General features: G+C 47.4%; 1 protein-coding gene across 1 annotated transcript in view; it reads right to left on the reverse strand.

Moving 5' to 3' along the window:
* Window positions 1–15,618, reverse strand: part of SLC9A1 (solute carrier family 9 member A1) — a 62,970-nt gene extending 47,352 nt beyond the window's left edge. Inside the window, exon 1 of the mRNA XM_007935793.2 lies at window positions 15,267–15,618. Within this exon, the coding sequence (XP_007933984.1) occupies window positions 15,267–15,618 (352 nt within the window). The remainder of the gene's footprint in view (window positions 1–15,266) is intronic.
* Between the last annotated feature and the right edge of the window lie 5,806 nt (window positions 15,619–21,424).

The raw sequence follows: 21,424 nt of genomic DNA on the forward strand, positions 1-21,424 counted from the left end.
GAACCATTTGCCCTATCTTTGGCACAGTACCCCTGGAACCTTATCATAGTTGGGCCTATATGAAAAACCACCATCTGTTCTGCAAAATTTAGTGCTTTGATAGCTACATATCAAGCTGCCATAGAAAACTGTGCTTTGCTCAGTAACTGTTTTAGGCAATATTATCTTGCTACTCCAGCTAGGTGGTGCAATGACTATTATATAGGAGAAATAGCATGGGATTTGGAATGGAAAAGATGCCACAGTGGTGCAATGGTTAAAGCACTCAGTTGCTAACTGAAAGATCAGTGGTTTGAACCCACCAGCTGTTCCACAGGAGAAAAATGTGACACTCCACTTCTCTAAATATTTACAGCTTTGGAATCCAATCTACTGGTGTGGGAGGGGCGGGGGCGCGCAGTTTTACTCTGTCCCATAGGGTTGCTATAAGTCAAAATCGAATCAACAACAGTGTGTTTGGACTTTGGTTTTGGAATGGCAAGACATGGGTTCTGGCTTCAGCTGTGCCACAATCAGGCTGTATGACCCTAGACAAGTCTCCTAACCTCTCTAGGCCTATTTCCTTATTTGTAAAAAATAAAAGAAAGAAAGAATTACCAGCATCTTCCCCAATAGACTCCCTGATACACGGTGGGCAGTGTTCTACCCATCTTAGGTGGGTACTCATTAAAGGGATAAACATTATTTACCCATATACATCCCACCCCTCATGCATAGCACAGCACTGGATATAGGGCAGAGTATCGATAAGTCTTGCTGAGTGATTTATTATTTAGTTGCTGGGAGATTCAGGAGTTAGAGAAAACAAACCTGCATTTCTCTCCCTCCTGATCTGAGAGGGACTCTAAGCACCACCATTTACTGTATGTTCAGTATGTGCCAAACATCTTACGTACATGTTGTTGTTGTTGTTGTTATGTGCCGTCGAGTCAGCCCTGACTCATAGCGACCCCTCCTTGGGTTTCCGAGGCAGTATCACTACGGAAGTAGGATTGCCCAACCTTCCTTCCGAGGAGTGGCTGGTGGGTTTGAACCACCAGCCTTCTGGTTAGCAGTCAAGTGCCTTAGCCACTATGCTACCAGAGCTCCTCCTCACCTCTCTGTCAGGTAAGTGCTATCTTTTTATGGATGATCAGATTGAGACTCAAGAAGGTAAGTGACTTGCTCAAGGTCACAGTGCTACAAAGCACTGAGACTTGTTGGACTGCAAACACCTCACACAGCTGGCAACTTGCCCACCTGGTATAGCATCTAGATTTCTGTAGACTCTGGCCCAGGACCTCATCCCTTGTTTAATGGCAAAGATGTTATTTAAAAAAATAATAATAACACCCAGGCTCAACGGTGGCTTGTGATGAACCCAAAGGCCTGAGGGAGTCAATGGGTATGGGCAGAAGTCCCTGGACAGGCTCAAACGTCCCCTGTACTTGGTTCCCCTGAGAGGTTGAGTGTGGTCAAGGCCCAAGGACTTTCCCTATCTTGATAAATAGAAGCCTGTGTTCCTAACCACCATGCATGTGAGCATGTTTCTAAAGGGAACTGTCCTGGGTAACCCTGTCCGCAGGTACTCACCTAGCAAGATGCCTCTCCTGTAGTCTGGAAGCCCTACCCCAAGTACAAAGCTTCCAGCTGTGCCAGTGAGACCTGCTTCATCTAAATCCTACCTATTTTTCAAGGCCTCACTCAATGGCCACTTACACAAAGCTTCATCTAAACTCCCATAAAATTCTATCTGCACCTCAAATAACACTCTACTGTTTCCTGGACTGTGTCTACTGCCTGACTGTTCTGCCCCTATATCTAATTTCCCAGGCCAGTCCCTGAGCTCCTTAAGAGAAATAGTTCTCATGCATCTTTGTACTTTCCAACAACTAGGTAATGCCAGGTGGGACTCAATCAGGGAAGGGTGGGGGTGCCTGTTCCCCCTCCCTTATCCAGCTGATACCTGAGTCTTTAGCTGTGTTCAGCTAGGTGAACTGGCTCCACCTCACGTAGCTGGCAACCTGCGCACCTGGTACAGCATCCAGATTTCTGTGGGCCTTGACCCAGGACCTCATTCCTTGTGGCAAAAATGTTATTTAAATATATGTTGTTGTTGTTGTCATGTGCCGTCAAGTCAGCCCCGACTCATAGCGACCCCTCCTTGGGTTTCCGAGGCAGTATCACTACGGAAGTAGGATTGCCCAACCTTCCTTCATATATATATATATATATATATATATACACATACATACATATACACATATATGTGTGTGTGTGTGTGTGTGTATAGCACCCAGGCTCATTAGTGGCTTGTGATGAACCCAAAGGCTGGAGGAAGTCAATAGGTATGAGCAGAAGCCCCTGGACAGGCTCAAACATCCCTGCACTTGGTTCCCCTGAGAGGTTGAGTGTGGTCAAGGCCCAAGGACTTTCTCTACCTTGATAGATACCCCAGTAGGAAGCTGTCTTTCCTTAGGCTTAAAGGGCCCACTGGAAAAGCTGAGACTTGACAATGTTTAGATACCAATATCCATGCCAAAGACCACAGACCCTCCTCTTGGTCTAGGTGCTCACTGCTTAGAGACCTGTGAGTTAGTTAACAGAGATGGGAAGAGCCTTACCTGTGCCATTATTTCATGTATGGCCTTGGGCAAGTCCTCTCTGAGCCTCAACTGTGAAATGGGGGGACTGGATTAAAACACCTCCAACTCTGCCTTGGCTCCAGGGCCACAGGCTATGACAAGGTTCTTTCCACCTCAAACATTCTAACATTAGAATACTATTCTATACTTTCACTCTCAGAAGCAGGGTCAGAACAGAAGGGATTCTCAGTCCAGGAAACAGCAGAGGCCAATCAGACTTCCTAGCACTGTGCCCTCAAAGCCTTTCCACCTTCAGAAGTTTCCCTTGTGTTTGCTGCCTCAAAAGTAGCTGCTTTCTGCTCAGAATTACTGGTGGGATAGAGACAGTGGAACCCCCAAGAATGGCCCCAGGTTATCCTTCGGGCCTTGAACTGGACTCACTTCCATGGATTAGCTCTCAGCCAAACAGTAGAAAGACCTACAGGCTGAACGCCTACCCCAGGGAGATGCACCCTTTAGATCAATCAACCGTAAGAGATCAGAAGGGCAGCATTTGCACAGGGGGAGAGCCGGACAGACAGGAATACACAGATGAGGAGGACACAGGGAAGGGGTAGTCACAGGGAAGAGATGGGAGGAGAGCTGTTTATGGTGGGGATTGTACTCGAGGCGTGAAATCAAACATGCATGAACTGTTGAGAGCAAAATGAACCTGCTTTATAAATGTGCACCCAAATCACAATAACAAACAAACAAACTCACTGCAGATCTGATTCAGATCTGATTCACAGGGACCCCCTCCTTGGGTTTCTGAGGCAGTATCACTACAGAAGTAGATTGCCCAACCTTCCTTCTGAGGAGTGACTGGTAGGTTTGAACCACCAAACTTCTGGTTAGCAGTCCAATGCCTTAGGCACTATACCACCAGAGCTCCTAAATCACGATAAAGAATTTAAAAAAAAAAAAAGTTGCTGCTTCCCATAACAGAGCCTCAGAGGTGTACTGGGCTCTCGACACTTTGGGGAAAAGGTCAGGAGGCCTGAGTCACCTCCCAGTGTGTGAGCTGGGCTCACCATGGAAACCCAGCAGACCCAGGGGCAAAAGGAAGCCAGCACCTACCTGGCTTGCACAGTGCAGGAGCTGCTGTATCTGCTTTGATCTCCAATCCATAAAAGCTATTCTCCACTTTACAGAGTTATTTCCCTTCCTTTCCCCTAGGACGCAGCTTACTCATTAGGGCTGGGCTCATTCCCCCTGCCTAAAAGGTCCCCCAGCAGCCCCCACTCATCCCAGGGCTAAGAACCATTTGAACCAAGGATTCACCCCAGACCAGCTAGTCCTCGAAGGGAGGTCTCCTTCAAAGATCATAGCACAAGGGGTAGAAGCTCTTAAGCTTTTGGGAGCTACAGACCCCTTATGAGAATCTGTGGCTACTACAGGCCTTCACCCCCTGATAAAAGCACACACACACACATATATCTGCAAACTATTCCAGCGGGTACTTGGGAAACAGTTCTACCTTGAGACTATAGAAACTCAGATTCCCAAGGAACCTAGTCTGCTCTCCCACCTAAGCCAGAAGCCTTCCTATAGCCCCAAATGATGTTCTTCTTTTACACCTGGGCCTCCTACAGACCACCTCCTTCAGAAAGCCTTCTCATCTCTCCTCTTCTCTGATCCCTCATGGCATTCCGGCCTGAGCCATACAATTTCCCACTTGTGCTTTCTCCCTCACATGTGTGTCACTTCCCCAGCAAGAGAGTTGGCTCTTCATGGGCCCATTTCGTCAACCCATAACCATGAGCTGGAACTGGAGTTGGCTATGATCCTCTACTTGAGAATTCTGTATTTGGAGGCCAGGCTCAATGACAACTCTGGCCCACCCCCAAAGGGTGGGGCTCTGGAGTTTCCCTCTAAGGTCCTCACAGTCTACCCAGACCTCACCAGAGCAGGGACTTCCCTGAGATGATTGCCTTTCCTACTGGAGAACCCAGAGAGCTTTCAACAACAGAATCAGCCTTAATGGGGAAACAAAGGCTGAGGGAGGCAAACTGACCCACCCATTCACATAAGTCCATGTGCAAGAAAGAGGTGGATCTAGGACTTGGGTCCCTAGTGCCCAGCCCAGAGCTGGGGATTTTCCTTTACACAAATGGCTTTATTAAAACTAAACTGATCCCATCAAAAGTGCAACTATTGGTCTCTCTCTGTCCAGCACAAAGAAGAGTGGAGAAAAACAAAGAAGCATAGAAGCAGTTATTCCAAAGGACTAATGGACCACACGAACCCCAGCCTCTACGACTCTGAGACCAGAGCTAGATGGTAACGACCACTCTGCAATGGATCACAATAGGGGATCCTGGATAGAGTGGGAGAAAAACGTAGAACAAAACTCAAAATCATAAAAAGGACCAAGCTTACTGTCATGAAATAAAATGTGTATGAACTGCTATATGGAAAATGAATTTGCTCTGTAAACTTTCACACAAATCACAATAAAAATTTTTAAATAAAAATATGCAAAAAAAAAAAAAAAAAGGACATAAGGAAATGGTAACCACAGGGAGAAAATGGAAGGCAAAATGTTACACTGTGGGGAACGTAACCAGTGTCACAAAACAAATGTGTACGAACTCTTGAATGTAAAATCAATCTGCTTTGTAAAATTTCACCCACATCACATAAAAAGTTTAAAAAGAAAAAAAAAAAGACTTCACTGGTCTGCTAGACACTGGTGGAACCTCTGGAACTACGGCCCTCAGACACCCTTCAAGCCTAGAACTGAAGTCACCACCATGGTTTAACTCCCAACCAAACAACAGACAGGCCTGTAAAGTGAACACCATGACTAGGGAGGTGCACACGCCTTAGAACAACCAACCATTAGTTAGTGTGGTTGCTCAAAAGGGCAGCATTTGCCCAGGGACAAAGCTCAGAAGGCAGGAAGGGATAGGAAAGAAGGATGAACGGAAACTGTAAGCACAGGGAGGAAGTGGGATGAGCGTTGTTACATTGTGAAGACTGCTATCAATGTCACAAATCAAAATGTGTGTGAACTGTAGAATGGAAAATCAATTTGCCCTGTAAACTTTCACCCAATTCACAATAAAAACTTAAAAAAAAAAACCCTTGCCTTCACTACACACACACACACACACACACACACAACACACGAGCATATATGCATAGATGATTTCCCAAAAGATGCACAAGAAACTTAACAGTGGTAACTTCTAGGAATCATGACTGTAGGAGTGGTCAGAGAGGAAGAGAGGGACTTTCTCTTTTCACTTTAATGATACTCTTCTGTATGACTGGGTTTTATTTTTGTTTGGTTTTGTTTTCTTCCTTTTTCACTCTCTTTTTTTTTTAACCATGAACATATTTTATTTATTTGTATTATAAAAATAAATCTGCCACAGAAAGGAGATTCTAGCCCCTGCCCATCCCCAACACACACATAAAAACTAAGAGAAGCCATAAGTAAACCTGTCCAGGTACAACTATAAATTAACGAGATTGCCTTCTTGCACGTTTATGACCACTGGTCTCATTAATTCACAGTCACAGTGCAGTTTATGGGTTGAGGAATCTTCCCGGGAAAAGCTTAATTCAATTAGTGCTCTCAGCAGCTCCCTGAGGAAACTCTGGTGTCTTGCTTTTACTTACACAAATGGAGGGCAAATCAAACAAACCCAAGCTTTTTCAGAGAGACCCCACCCAGCCCAGAGGGGATGCCCTTATGGATGTACTGAGGGAGCAAGGGAAAGAGGCAGGCGACCACAGCATCATCACTTACACCAGGGCGGACTCCTGAGAATCACTAGAGCGTCCCTTTCCAGGGCTCAGTAAAACTCCCTGGCCTGACATTTGGTCTGGCTCCAACTATCCTCTCCAACCTGTGCTCTCCCTCCTCTCTGAGCAGTCAAACTGGTTTCTTGTCTGCCCTAAAGCTTTACGCAGGGCCCTACCTCCACCGGAGGACCCTATCTCCACCCGGAAATCAGTCATGCATTCACTCCTTCCTTTGTTCATTCTTCAAATATTTACAGAGTTCTTACCCCGTGTTCAGGGAGCTCTGGTGGCATAGTGCCTAAGGTACCTAAGGTATATGACTGCTAACCAGAAGGCTGGTGGTTCAAACCCACCAGCCACTCCTCGGAAGGAAGGTTGGGCAATCTACTTCCCTAGTGATACCTCCTTGGAAACCCAAGGAGGGGTCGCTATGAGTCGGATCCGACTCAATGGCAGTGGGTTTGGTTTGGTGTTTTTACCCTGTGTTGGAGTCCTTGGACGGTAAAAATAGTTAAGGCTTTTGGCTGATAACTGAAAGGTGGGAAGTTCCAGTCAACCCGAAGCTACACTTTGAAAGAAAGGCCTAGCAACCTATATCCCCAAATCATCAGCCATTGAGAACCACTGGAGCACAGTTCTCCTCTGATACACACGGGGTCGCCATGAGTTAGAGCAGACTCCAGGCAACTCTGAGCAGGACGGGAAAAGGAACAAACAAAGGCCTTGCCCTCCGGGGGCTTACACTCCTGTGGGAACTGTGTGCTAAGAATAGCTCCCTTCTTCCTGCCTATCTAATTCCTCTTTAGCCTTCAAGACTCAGCTCAAGTTCCACCTCCTCTGAGATGCCTTCTAGAACTGCTCCAGTCCCTTGGGGATGGACTCCTTGCTCCCTCTGAACTTTGCCTCTGCCAGGCATCAGCCCAGCCGTCACCTGGACTGGAAGCTTCTTGTAAGCAGGGCTGGCTGGGGCTTCAGTTCTTCTTAGTTGCCTGATGGGCCACATGCTAGATGCTCGCTGGCTGATTTGACTGACCTGGCTCTTTGGCCCTGTTCCGAGCAAACACGTTCATCAGCTGCTCTCCATCCTGACTGGCCACTGCAAAGACACAACCTTTGTGAGCTCAGCCTGCCATACAGCAGTGCTACTGACGTGTTAGCTACTTACTATTTTGGTGAGCTTGTGGATCTGCCTTACACACAGCTGTGATGTTGCCCCTCCGCCCTTAGCAGCTTGGTCCCAGACAGGCTTAGCACAGTGGAAGGGCCACTCTGCACTCAGGGGTAATGTGTCTCCCAGGATTGGGAAGGAACAAGACTTCTCATCCTGAACCAATCATAGCGGCTTAAGGAGATACCTTTGCAGGAAACAGCTTGCTGGGGTAATTTGAGAAACTCCAGACTCTCAGCAAGTCAGCATCAGAACTCAGGGCTCAGAACTGGCCCAACAGACCCACTTCCCCCCACACGTTGGATGAGCTTTTAGCACAGTTGAAAGGGAGTCAGCACGATCCCAGGCCCGACCCAAACCTTAGTTCAGTTAAAATTAGATTAGCCCATAAGATTAAAAATACCCACATATAAACACAGGCTGCCTTCAAGTATCAGTTGATGTTTATCGGCATCTCAAGAGATGGTTTGGCCCAGTGCAGTGTATGCAGACAACCTTGGGGAGACATGTCTGACTCAGACATTTGCAGGGGGAGTGGGAGCTGCAAAAGGAGGCCCACACAGGCGAAGGATGACTCAGGACTAACCCAGGCCCTGGTCTGCTGAGTGAGCCTCCTCTCATCGCCTGGGATGCAGTGAGGGTAGGTGGAGGTTGGGGGAGGAAGAAAAGGAGGCACGCTGGCCAGCTGTGTACAGGCTGGCATTCCCAGAGGGAGCCGGAGTCCCTAAGCTCCAGCTCCCTACTCCTCCTGTGTATTTCCAAAGGCAGTCAAGTCCAGGAAGGGTTATTTGCTTTACAGAAGGCCTTAGAATTGGCATGGGTCAGAGTTTCTTTCCCAAACCCAAGAAATGATCCACAGAGAGTGACCAAGACTTGAAATACTAAAACTTTTTAAATGGCCCAGTTCAAAATGATTATGGTAAAAATAAAATTTCAGAACTGAAAAGACCCTTGGAGTCAGATGAAAAGAGCATGGGCTCTGAAGTCAGGCACATCAAGGCTTCCAAACCAAACCAAACCCATTGCCATTGAGTCAGTTCCGACTCATAGTGACCCCCACTGGGTTTCCAAGGCAATAAATCTTTATGGAAGTAGATTGTCCCGTCCTAGCTATGCATGAAGTACCTGCCACAGCCTCTGGAGTAGGTGCTCTACCCAACTTATCTTGCAAATTGGGAAACGGGCTCAGTGAGCTCACGCCTTGTTTAAGATCACACAAAAATCAAAAAACTAAACCCACAGCTGTCAAGTGGATTGCAACTCATAGAGACCCTATAGGACAGAGTAGAACTGCCCCACAGGGTTTCCAAAGCTGTAAATCTTGGAATTTATTGCCATATCTTTCTTCCGCAGAGCAGCTGGAGGGTTCAACCTTTTGGTGAGCAGTTAAGCACTTTAACTACTGCACCACCGGGGCTCCCTAAGGTCATACAGCTAGGCAGCAGATCTCAGACCAGATCTCAACTCCAGAATGGTTTCTGTTGTAATTCACTTCCCTGCCTCTCCTTTCTCCTCCCTGATGACCTACAACATCTTGAGGGAGCAGGAAAACCCACCATTCTGCAGGTTTGCTGCTGCACAAACTATGAGAATGACAGCCTCGGGTCTGAGTTCAACCCTCATACTCTTCACGCAAATGCAAGCATGTTGGAGGGGTTGATAGGTGCTTGGTTCTGAGCTTGACCAGGGCTGAGCCACATGAGTACCACGTTGCAGATGTCCTGTTCTTTCAGCCCTTCCTATAGGAGGGACCGGTTTCCCGCCTGGCAATCATCCAGGTGACCATGGTGGTTGTGTCCAGTAACTTACTCTCCTCCAAGCCCCTCTGGAGCTCATTACTTTTGATTCTCACAATAACCCAGCATGTCAACCAGACAGGAAAGAGGAAGGGCTTTGGGTCTGAAGTCCAGAGAATTGTGTCCTTTGCCACTTACTCGTTAAGTGATCTCAATCAGGTCACAACCTGAGACTGAAACCTTAGATACAAAATGGGCACATCAATACCATCGGCTATCCTAACCCACAGGACTACGAAGAAGTTAAAAATTAAATATTATACATGCAAGTGCTCTGGAAACAACAAATTAGGACACTAATGAGAATTACTACTAAACCCCGCCCACCTGGGAGGACTAAAGAACGTTGGGCCACCTGCTCCAACAAAGAGGCTGCCTCTCGGGATCCTGCTGGGTCCTGAGGGTGACCAAAACAACCCAGTACCCTTCCTGCTCAGAGGCAGGAGAGCAAGGATGACCAACTCTGCTGGCTAAAGGAAACCACCCTTCAACTGGCACTCCCCTCCCAAGCAGGGAAAGCTCTCGCAGAGCACTGAGAGAGCATCAGCAGAAAGATGGCAGGGCAGGGTCACTGCCCCAGCCTGACACACAGGGACAGACGACAGGTCCAAGGCCAGGTACAGCTTTCTTTAGGCAGAGAGAAGTTTCCCCCCATCAACACTGGCCCAGCCCCTGGAGGGAGTCCTAAAATTCCAGAAAGCAGGTGCAGTGAGCTGAGCAACCAGGGGCTCCTACTCAGTGAGAGCTGCTGCTGTTGTGTGTTCTGGAGTCGAGTCCAACTCATAGTGACCCATAGGACAGAACAGAACTGCCCCATAGGGTTTCCTAGGCTGTAAGTCTTTACGGAAGCAGATTATCTGGTCTTTTCTCCCACAAAGCCTGGTGAATTTGAACCCCTAACCTTTGGGTTGGCAGCTGAGTGCTTAACCACTGCACCACCAGAGCGCCTCAGTGTAAGCTGCGGACCTTCTAAGCGCAGGGCTGGGGCATCTGCTGAGGGGACCCCAAAGAGGGAGGAGATGCAGCTGCACCCTCTAGAAGGCTGTGCCAAGCAGAAAATAAATAGTAATTCAACCTCACGGAAGATAACCTCTCCGAGCTGTTTCCTCATCTGCAAAACAGAGATAGCCTTTATCACACTGGATTTTAGCAGGGATTAAATGAGATTACTTTTATAAAGTGCCTGACACTACTCCCTAAATACTCAGTAAGTGATCATTATTATTAACACACACACACCCCCAATAGAAGAGATGTCACAGGGTAGGCTAGGCCTCATGCCAAAGCTATGGCTAAACAATAAGAGAAAAGGATTGGGGTGGGGTGGGGTGGGGGAGGGTGAAAGCTACTGCTGTAGGCCTCAGTGGGCTTGGAAGACCTCCCAATAGGGGAGGAACCTTCATGGGCCCTGGAAGCTGCTAGGGTGAGAAGGTGCCATGTGGGGCATTTCTACATTCAACCCTTACATCAGTCTTAGAATGGAGAGAGAGCATTTTCACCTTGCTGATGACACAAGTCAGTTATAGAGAAATGAGGTCCCTGGTCCCTGGTCACATGGGTACCAAGAGGTGGTGTCAGGGGCAAGGCCTGGGGGGCCTCATGACCAAGTCTTTCCTTTATACTAGAGCTAGATGGGGTGGGGCTGGTGAGAACAAAATGAAGAGCCTACCTCATAAATCACAGCATCTTGCACACAGTGGGAGTGCTGGTGGTGTAGTGTCTAAGGCAAATGACTACTAACCAGAAGGCTGGCGGTTCAAACCCACCAGCCGCTCCTCGGAAGGAAGATTGGGCAATCTACTTCCATAGTGATTCTGCCTCAGAAACCCAAGGAGTGGTCGCTATGAGTTGGATCTGACTTGACGGCAGTGAGTTGGGTTTTATTTTATTATTATTATTATTTATTTATTTATTTTTTGCACATAATGGGTGCTTCACTGAACAAAATCCAGGCAGACCAGCCTGGGCCCTTAAGTGCCCTGGCATTTCTGGAAACATCATGTCCTACCTGAAGGCTTCCTCCCACTCCCCGGCTGACCTCCCCTCCTGTCCTGCAGTCAGCCAGCTATTTCCCAAAGGGAAAAGGTTCTTTTTCTCTTTAGAGAGTCCCATCTTGCTTCTTGAGACAGTTTCAAGGTGACCTTTAGGCCACTTCTCTCTCTTGTTGGGGATTCAGAGAGGCAAGTCCTAGCCTTCTTTTTACAAGAAACTACTTGCTGAGTCTGATAGCCACACATGTGAAGTGGACGATCATGACCCATCTCCCCTGACCCACAGACTTGTTCTAAGGAGGAAATGGTTCAAAGGAGGATATGCTTTGCAATGACAAGGCCAAAAAAAGCTACATGATGTAAAGGGACAAGGAGCTTTTTTGTCCCTGGTTAGGAGACAAGATGAACACCTACTTTATGGGCTCCTAAGCCTCTGCCAGGAGTTCCAGGTCAAGAACATTGGAAAACAAACACAAGGGGTGCCAGTGGTGAGTTGGGTACAATGAGGTTCTCCATCCAACCAACCCCTTGGACTGGGCATCAGGTGAACTGGAAACAAAGCTGAATTCATGCAGGGTCCAAATCACAAAGTGAGGTGGGGCTGGAGACTGGCTTAGGGTCAACTTCACAGTTCTTCCAATAGTCTAGATAACACCCCTGCAATCCACTAGGCCCCGCCCACAAAGGAAAAGGCAAGAGTCCCTGTCAGAGAGAGAAAAAAGGCTTAGAAGAAGGAAGTGACTTGCCTAAGGCCACCTATTAAAGCAGAATTACAATAGAACCTAGAAGAATTCACTCCAGAACTTCAGCTCTAACTACCCTCCCACACACACCCCAGTCTCTTGCTAAGCATCTACCTCAGACTCTACTCAATGATCAGGAGCTTTTGGATAAAAATGAGAGTTGCTCGCAGCACTTTCTATTCTTAAAGGAGGGGTACCTTGCCAGGGAAACAGCTGCCACAGATGACAGAATGAGGGCTCCAACATCCCTCCCATCTATGTTGGGGTGTTGAAAAGAATAGGCAAGACACCAAAACAAGCTCTTGGGCTCTCACGTATCCATGCAGAGGGAGCATGGGCTCAGCGCCCTCAACCCTACCCCAAAGGCAGTTGGTGTGAGCTCTGGAGGCAACTTAAGCCACGGGAAGAACAAAGTCAGTAGGCCCTGAAACCAAAGGAAGGACTCCGGTGGCAGCCTAGGGTTGAGAGATTCCTAACTCTCCAGCCTCAGTCTGTCTCTGAACTGAGACAGGAGGCTGAAGTAGGGATCCATTTGCCTTGTTGTTGTTGCCGTTAGGTGTCGTCGAGTCATCTCCAACTCATAGCGACCCTATGCACAGCAGAACGAAACACTGCCGGGTCCTGTGGCAGCCTCACGATCCCCGCTATACCTGAGTCCATCGTTACAGCCACTGTGTCAGTCCATCTCGTTGAGGGTCTTCCCCTTTTTCGTTGAAAGGGGAATGGGGATACCAAGTATGACATCCTTCTCCAGGAAATTTGCCTTAGGTGTTTAAAATACTAATGGGAGCAGCTGCCACTCATTGAATGCTTCCTGTATGTACAAGGAGCACTATACAAAGTTAGCTCTACATGCACTAATTTGTGCCATTGTCACATCAGCAGCCCTATAACTAGATACTCTTATTTCCCTCATTTTTCACCCATGAGGAAACTGAGGCTCAGAGAGGTTAAGTGCCAGAGTGGAAGAAGTCATACCTAACCTTGACTCTACAAAGCAAAGGTGAAAGAAAAATGGGCTTTCACTTTTGCCACCTCACCAGGGACCCCTGAGATCTTGGATACCCTTTTCTCCCCTCTCTTCTCCAGGTTGGCCAGTCAATAAAGCACCTCTATTTTCAGAGGCAGAAAAATGCATTTCTAAGCCAGAGACACAGGATTTTAGAACTGCAAAGGCCCTTAGAGATCGTATCCAACCTCCTCATTTTACGATTGGAAAACTAAGGCCCAAAGCTGAGGGACTTGCCAGGGTTACCCAAGTCAGTGGAACAGCAGCAATGTCAGAGCTGGAAGGGGCCACAGAGATCAACTGACAGGTGAAGAGGCGTGGCTAGCCCAAGGTCACAAAAGGAGTTGGATGAGAAGCCAGGTTTCCTGACTTCCAGACTAGATCCCCTTACCACGGCACGATCTCTGCTGTCCAGCAGCCCAGGGTCCTGGACACAGCACTTGGGCTGTGCCAGGCCAAGCCGGACCCATTTAGGACTAGAGACATCAGGCCTGCAGGATTCCTGTGGTCATACCATCATCCCAACAGCAGGCACTGACACCCAGACTGTTGTGGGCCAGCCCCCAGTGCCCTAAATACAATGCCAGGTATGGTCAGGAGGCAAGGGGGTTGGAGGGAGGAGAGTAATTTATAGACAGCACTTGTGAGCACTCTCTCACACAGGCAAATGACATATCATAGGGACTTCAATTTCTTACAATAAATTAAGATACAAGGTCTCATGACTCAATTGGAAATTTAGAGAATTTTTCCCATTTCACAGGTGGGGGAGACCAGCAGAAAAAGTCCCAGTTTGTTCAAGGTCATCTAATTATGTCACATCAGTACACACGACTCTCCTTGCCTAGTTCTTGATTTTTCCAGGAAGCTGGCTGCCATCAGAGTACATAGGTGCTGGTAGTCTAGCTCCACACACAGGCCAGGGCACTGTGACCGGCTCAGCACTAACGCCCTGCAGCAGGAGGCAGCTCCTGGATCTGTCCAGAGTCAATGAGGGCCCTGGGCACCACAGCCCTCCTGCAGCACGTCCCAGAGCCTGTCTCACACCAGCCTGAAATCGCCACTCAGCACCTGCATGTCCTTGTGAAAGTGGCCAGGCTTCCTGCCACGTACACCCCAAATCTAAATGTCGGGCAAAGGGGAAGCAGAGACCCAGGCCCCCATGCCTTCCACAGCTAGCTGGGGACTGGAAAAGCAAAGGCAGCATTCAAAGGTCCCTGGACACCACTCTCTGGGACGTCTGGGCTATGCAGGCTCTGGTGAGCAACATCAGTCACCCGGCAGACCAGGAGGCTCAGGCCTGGCAGGGAGATAACCCTTTGGGAGGAACAATTTTTCTGTTTCCTTCCCCTTAAAAGAACATTTCCAAGTCCGTTCAGACCAAAACACTCCTAGCCCCTCTCCTGTACCTCTCCTACTTAGTTGAACAGCAGGCCAATGTGACTAGCCAGCTCAGACAGCACCGTGAGACACAGCCAGGTGCCAAACTGCAGGTGAGTTGGGGCCAGACCAAGCTCCAACTTCTACTCAGCACCCCCCGCCCCAAAAAATAGGCTTCAGAAATTTCCAGGGCTTCCTAATCCATAAACTGCATAACGGATGGCATTCCTGGCTGGAAAGTGACTCAGGGGCTCCTAACCAGCCTGGGCAGGCACAGATGACAAATAACATTCTGGGAATGAATGAAGTGAGACTATGAGTCTCCCTCACATTCTACCACATTTGTAAGTCTCCAACTACTCAGACAGGCCAATTAGAAATACACTCCATCCTGGGCCACCCTACCAAGATGTGTATACAAAACACGTTGATGACAAAACAGAATGTGGCACTTGCTGGAAGACTGTCCTTACTGTCTCACACACAGCTGGATGCCTGGCTCCCCACGGGGTCTAGCCCAGCCAGAGGATACTTAATAGACTTGGAAGCCTTGCTGTAGGTACCTAGTATGAGAAGCATCCCATCCTCCCATCTTGCTTACTCTTCCTCATGACACTGGCTCCAATCTTGGCAGGCCTTAGAATCAAAGAGGCCACAGAGCTGAAGTTTAAGAAGGACCAAGATGGCAGGATGGAGGATGCCCACATTACAGGAATAGTCCAGCTCCTTACTCCTGGGCAGCCCCAAAGGTTAAGAGATGGGGCAAGCTCCCCAGTCTGATGGTGGTGGCAATAGCAGTACTGGAGTAAACTGGACTTACCTATCTTCATGAGGCAGGCCAAGAGGATCCAGAGTGCAATCTCAAAGGGTGTGCGCACATGTCCGTAGTCAATGCCCAGGACTGGAAAGGGCTTTCGTGGCTTTATGATGTTTTCAGTGACGGAATGATTAACAGGGCGGCTTTCTGGGATGACCTCTGGTGGGGCAGTGGTGACATCTCCAATTGAGCGTTCCCGTGGAGGCTCTGAGCCCCGGATGGTGCTGGCAGTAGGGCTGGGCTGGAGGCCATGGCTCCTGAGAACGGGTAGCAACCCCACCAAAGCTACCACCACAAGCAACGAAGGGAAGATCCGTGGTGGGGAGAGGCCACAGATGCTGGACCACAGAGGCATCACCCAGCTCCCTTGGCCCAGTAGGCCTCAACCTTTAGAAAAGGGAGAGTAAGACCTGGGGCATAGGTAGCAAGGGGTCAGCAGGTGGGGAGAGAGACTGGGGTAGTTTCTAAAAAACGTTCATGTTGTAGAGAGGTATTTGTGTGGAAGCAGTCCTCTGGGGGTAAGGGGAGGCTAGGGATTTGCAAAGCCCCAAGTTTCAAAGCCAGGATCTGGGACTCCAAACTGAGGAAGATGGACTAGGAGTCTAGAAGGAGGAGACCAAAAGATCTAGAACCCAAGGCCCAGAAAAGGCAGGGCGGGGGGGGGGGGGAGCCCTGGGGCAGAGGAAAGGACAGGGAAGGTTAGACCACAGGGAGGGGAAAGGAAGAGGAAAGGCTAGGTCTTGACTCAGGAAAGTGATAGAGGAGCTGGGACTATACGCTAAGGGAAAGGACAGGGTGCAGGAACTCTAGGAATGGGACCAAGAGGGGTGGGACCCAGTCTAGGAAAAGGGATAGAGGAAGTTGGGAACCCACGCTGCGAGGAAGGAGTGAAGCAGCAAAGCGGCCGGGAGTTTTCCCACCCAGAGAAGGGCCGAAATCCTGGTGCTCCGGGCTGAGATTCCGGGGAAATGGAGGGAAGCGGAAGGCGGAGGCAGGCGACCCGGCGGGAAGGCGCCTCGGCGCGGGCCGGGGGAGGCTCGCTGCGGGCCGACGACAACACGCCCCTCCTTAAAGGCCCCGGCGTGATGCTGCGCTCCGCCCCGGCCCAGCCGCAGAAGCTCCGTGTCCACCTCTAATAACAACCCCAGCCCCAAACCTGGCGGCAGTGGACTGATGCCGCGCTGAGACCGGCTCTGGCTCTTATAGGCACCAGCGAGCAGCCGGTGCAACGGGCTAGAGGGACCTGTCAGTGCCCGCTCATGCAGCGCCCCCTGTCAACGAGGGAGAGGTATGGCGGAGGAAGAACCCACTGCCATCGAGTTGATTCTTAGTGACCCATAGGGTTTCCAAGGTTGTAAATCATTGCGGAAGTAGATTGCCTCATCTTCCTCCCACGGAGCAGCTGGTGGGTTTGAACCACTGACCTTCTGATAGCCAAATGCCTTAACCACTGCATCACCAGAGCACCAGAGCTCACATAGGAAGAGAAACTAAAAATCCACTGCCATAGAGTCCATTCTGACTCATAGCGCCCCATAGGAGTTCCAAAGCCTGTAAAGATGAGGCTGACTGCCTCATCTTTCTCCTGGTGTGGCTCTTGGGTTCCAACTGCCAACTCTTTGATTAGCAGCCAAATGCTTTAACAACTGCACCACCAGAGCTCCTAGGAAAAGAAAGGAAACTCAGAAATGGCAACAACAACAAAAAAAAGTTCTGAACCTACAAAGATACTAACTCACTCAGGCAAAGTGCTTTACTATTTACAAAGTGCTTTCATAGCCACACCACAGCTTCATAAAAGCTCAGTAATCCTGAAAAGGATATATTATTATCATGTGTGCTGTGTTACCATGTGACCTTGAGCAAGTTACTTAACCCCTGTTCCACAGCTTTCTTGCCTATTAAGTGCAGGTAGTAATAATACCTATATCAGAGAGATACTGTGACAACTAAATGAAATAAAGAGTTTTAAATGTTTGTTGTTGTTAAGTGCCCATGGAGTCAACGCCAACTCATAGCGACCCTAAGTACAGCAGAGTGAAACACTACCAGGTCATGTGCCATCCTCACAATCCTTGCTATCTTTGAACCCGTCATTGCAACCACTGTGGCAGTCCATCTTGTTGAGGATCTTCCCCTCTTCCCCTGACCCTCTATTTTACCCAGCATGATATCCAAGGAATGGTCCTTTCTGACAACATGACCAAAGTAGGTAAGTTAAAATGTTTAGAATGGAACAAAGATGACGCTTTAAGGACTAAGGTGTGTCTGCCCCAAGCCACAGTATTTTCAATAGGCTCATATGCAAGTAAAAGCTGGACAATGAATAAGAAAGACTGAAGAGAATTGATGCCTTTGAATTACAGTGTCGGTGAAGAATATTGAATATACCACAGACTGCTAAAAGAACAAACAAATCTGTCTTGGAAGAAGTACAACTAGAATGTTCCTTAGAAGCAAGGAAAGATAGTGAGACTGTCTCACCTACTTTGGACATGTTATCAGGAAGGAGTGGCCCCTGGAGAAGGACATCGTTTCAGTTAAGGTTAGGCAATCCTACTTCCGTAGTGATACTGCCTCGGAAACCCAAGGAGGGGTCGCTATGAGTCGGGGCCGACTCGACGGCACATAACAACAACAACAACAGTGCTGCTCTAACACAAATACCACAAGTGGCTGGTTTGAACAAACAGAAGTTTAATCTCTCACAGTTCGGGAGGCTAAAAGTCTAAGTTCAAAGTGCCAGCTCTAGCGGCTGGGTCAAAGTCCCTCAACCTTGAGCTTTAGCTCTGCCTCTTGCTCCCAGCCAACTAGAGCTAGAGGCATCTCTTAACTCAGTCAACTGCTGGCTGCTGAGGCTGACAAACCCAAGTTTGACAAGTAAAATGGCACAGTCCCAAGATTAACAGACAACATGGCAGGCTACTGGTTCAAGTCCAGAAACAATCCCGAGATCAGCAGGCAACATGGCAGGCATGAATGAAGACTCAGCTACATGTAGGTTCCAAGAGTGCCAAAAAGCTCAGAGACCTTTCTCAACATTTCTCCCTATACACTGGAAGCATCCTTAAGATATCTACTTACCTGTTCACAGAAAATTCCACCATGGAATTCATTAGCAGTCTCATCGTGGGGAGTAACTACATCCAACTGCCCAGCCACTCAAAACCAGGCCCAGCCAAGTTGACACACAACTTACCTACCACAGATAAAGTAGAGGGTGAGCAAAAAGGAGGAAGACCCTCAATGAGATAGATTGACACAGTGGCTGCAATGATGATATCAAACATAGTAACAGTTGTGAGGGTGGTACAGGGCCAGGCAGTGTTTCATTCTGTTGGGTGTAGGGTCCCCGCAAGTCAGAACTGACTTGACAGCACCTAACAAGAATGGAGCTTGGTACATAGAACAATTATTAGGGTTCTAGTTTTAAAGATGAGGAAACTGAGGCAAAAAAAGAGGTTCTAGCTAGTATGTTGTTCAAATAATTTATTTTAGAAGGATCAGCACAAGGCTGGTCCCTATGAAGCAGAGGTTAAAGATGTCCCAATGCCCTACTTTTCCAAACTGCTGTACCACTCCATTATCTCTAACATCAACTACTCCACTTCCCCTCAGTAATCTCCCTCCTGCCTTAGGGTTCTGTATTTCACTGTAATGTCTCACAGAACTCACAGACTGCCAAGGAAATGACTCACACAGTAGTAGAGGCTGGCAAATCCCAAATCCATGGGTCAGGTGTCAGTCTGGAGGGTTCTCCTTGCTCATGTGGTTGCAGGAGCTGACGAACCCATATCTGCAGCTTAAACGACTGACTGCTGTCTCAGGTCCCAAGAACCAGAGGTGAGATGATAATGAACCAAATATAGGATGCAGAGCAAGAGAGCAAACTTTGCCAAAACACTCACCTATATATTAGATGCAGACCATACTCTCAAGGAAACTAAGGGTGGTGACTTGAGTCACATCCTTTAATAAGGTGATGACTCAAGATACATCCCACCTTAAGTCTGCCTCATTAACATAAAGGACAACTTACTCCAAAATGGGACCATAACCACAGACATAGAGGCTAGGATTTACAATACATCACAAAATGAAGGACCATGGCTTGAAGGGCCATATTAAGTAATTCACTACATTGCATATGCAAATAGTAGAGTTGAGATTCCAACATATGGTGTTGCCTAGAATTGGTACTAGCTCAAGAAATCACGGCTGTATATTAGAATCACTGGAAAGCTGGTTTATTTTTTAAATTTTTATTTATTTTGTTGTTACTGAGAATAAACACAGGACAATAAATTCAACAGTTTCTACATAACACAGTTTAGTGTGATGCTGATTACACTCTTTGAGTTGTACAACCATTCTCACCCTCCTTTTGTGAGTTGTTCCTCCCTCATTAACATAAACTCACTGCCTGCCCCCAAGATTCCTACCTAATCTTTTGAGTTGCTGTTGTCAATTTGATCCCATATGGACAGTTCTTAAAAGACTATAATGCTTAAGGCAGACGTTTTTCACTAGGTAAGCTAAACTATTGTTTAGTTTTAAGTAGACTTCAAGGAATATTTTTGGTTTAAGGTTTAAATTTGATCCCATATGGACAGTTCTTAAAAGACTATAATGCTTAAGGCAGAAGTTTTTCACTAGGTAAGCTAAACTATTGTTTAGTTTTAAGTAGACTTCAAGGAATATTTTTGGTTTAAGGTTTAAAGATTATCTTATGGAAATAGCTTCAGGAGTTTATCTTCCTTGGCTCCCAAAAGTCTTGAATTCCATGAGAATTTAAATTATATTTCCATTTTAACCCCTTTTGATCAGATTTCTTCTATGGAATCTTTGATCAAAATGTTCAGTGATGGTAGCCAGGCACCATCTAGTTCTTCTGGTCTCATGGCAAAAGAGGCAATTTTTCTTGGAGGTAATTAGCCACACATTCTTATCCTATTCCTCATTCTCCTCCCTCTGTTGCTCCAAGTGGATAGAGACCAAGTATTGTGGCTTGGATGGCCACTTGCAAGTTTTTAAGACCCCAGGCACTATACAACTAGGAGGTAGAACAGAAGCACTACATGTTATTGGGCCGACTGGCATGTCCCATAAAACCATGACCCTAAACCTCCAAACCAAGGATCCAAATCCCATGAGGTGTTTGGTTGTACATAAGCAGCCTCAGGAGCTACTTTTTTTTTTTCCTTTTTGTCATTGTTATAAATATATCTATCACACAAGTTTTGCCAATTCAACTTTTTACAGGTATACAACTTATTGACAGCGATTATAATTGGCTGTGCAACCCCACCCTTAACCAGTGCAATTTTTCCATTACCTTTTTCCCCCTCCCTTCCATGCCTGGTAACCACTAAAAAAGCTTTGGTCTCTGTACATTTGGCTCTTCTTGTCTTTTTATATAAGCAAGGTCGTACATTATTTGTCCTTTTGTGATTGGCTTATTTTGCTCAGCATAATGCTTTCAAGCTCTATCTATACTGTAGCATGGATCAAGACTTTGCTGGAAAGTTGTTTTAAAACAATGTCCTGGCCTGGGACCCACCATCAGAAATTTGGATTCCATTGTTGCCATGAGTCAGAATTGACTTGCTGGCAACTAACAACAAAAACAAGGATAGTGCTTCTTGTTGTTGTTGTTATGTGCCGTCGAGTAGGAACCAACTCATAGCGACCTCTCCCTGGGTTTCCGAGGTGGTATCATTACGGTCGTAGATTGCCCAACCTTCCTTCCAAGGAGTGGCTGGTAGGTTTGAACAGCCAGCCTTCTGGTTAGCAGTCAAGTGCCTTAGGCACTATGCTACCAGAGCTCCTAGGATAGTGCTAAGCATAGTTTTTTGTTGTTGTTTTGTTTTGTTTTAAATCTCCGCAGGTGATTCTAATGTACAGCTAGGGTTGAGAACTATTGAAATTACTGAAATGCTGTTGTCATTTTGCAGAAGAGTAAAATGAGGGCCAAGAAAGTCAAAGTGACTAGCTCAAGGTCACAAGTGATTTCACAGGGTATTGATTCATTTTAATAAATGTTTACTGGGCTCCTTGTAACCAGGGCTTGTGCTGGACTCTGGTAACACAGAAATGAATAGGTTTTTGCCTTCAAGTGGAAAGTTCCCAGTTTCCTAACACCCCATCTTTCCACTATGCTA

Source organism: Orycteropus afer, unplaced genomic scaffold (assembly GCF_000298275.1).
Source record: "Orycteropus afer afer isolate SDZICR_OR568_19922 unplaced genomic scaffold, OryAfe1.0 scaffold00031, whole genome shotgun sequence".
Taxonomy (NCBI): Eukaryota; Metazoa; Chordata; class Mammalia; order Tubulidentata; family Orycteropodidae; genus Orycteropus; species Orycteropus afer.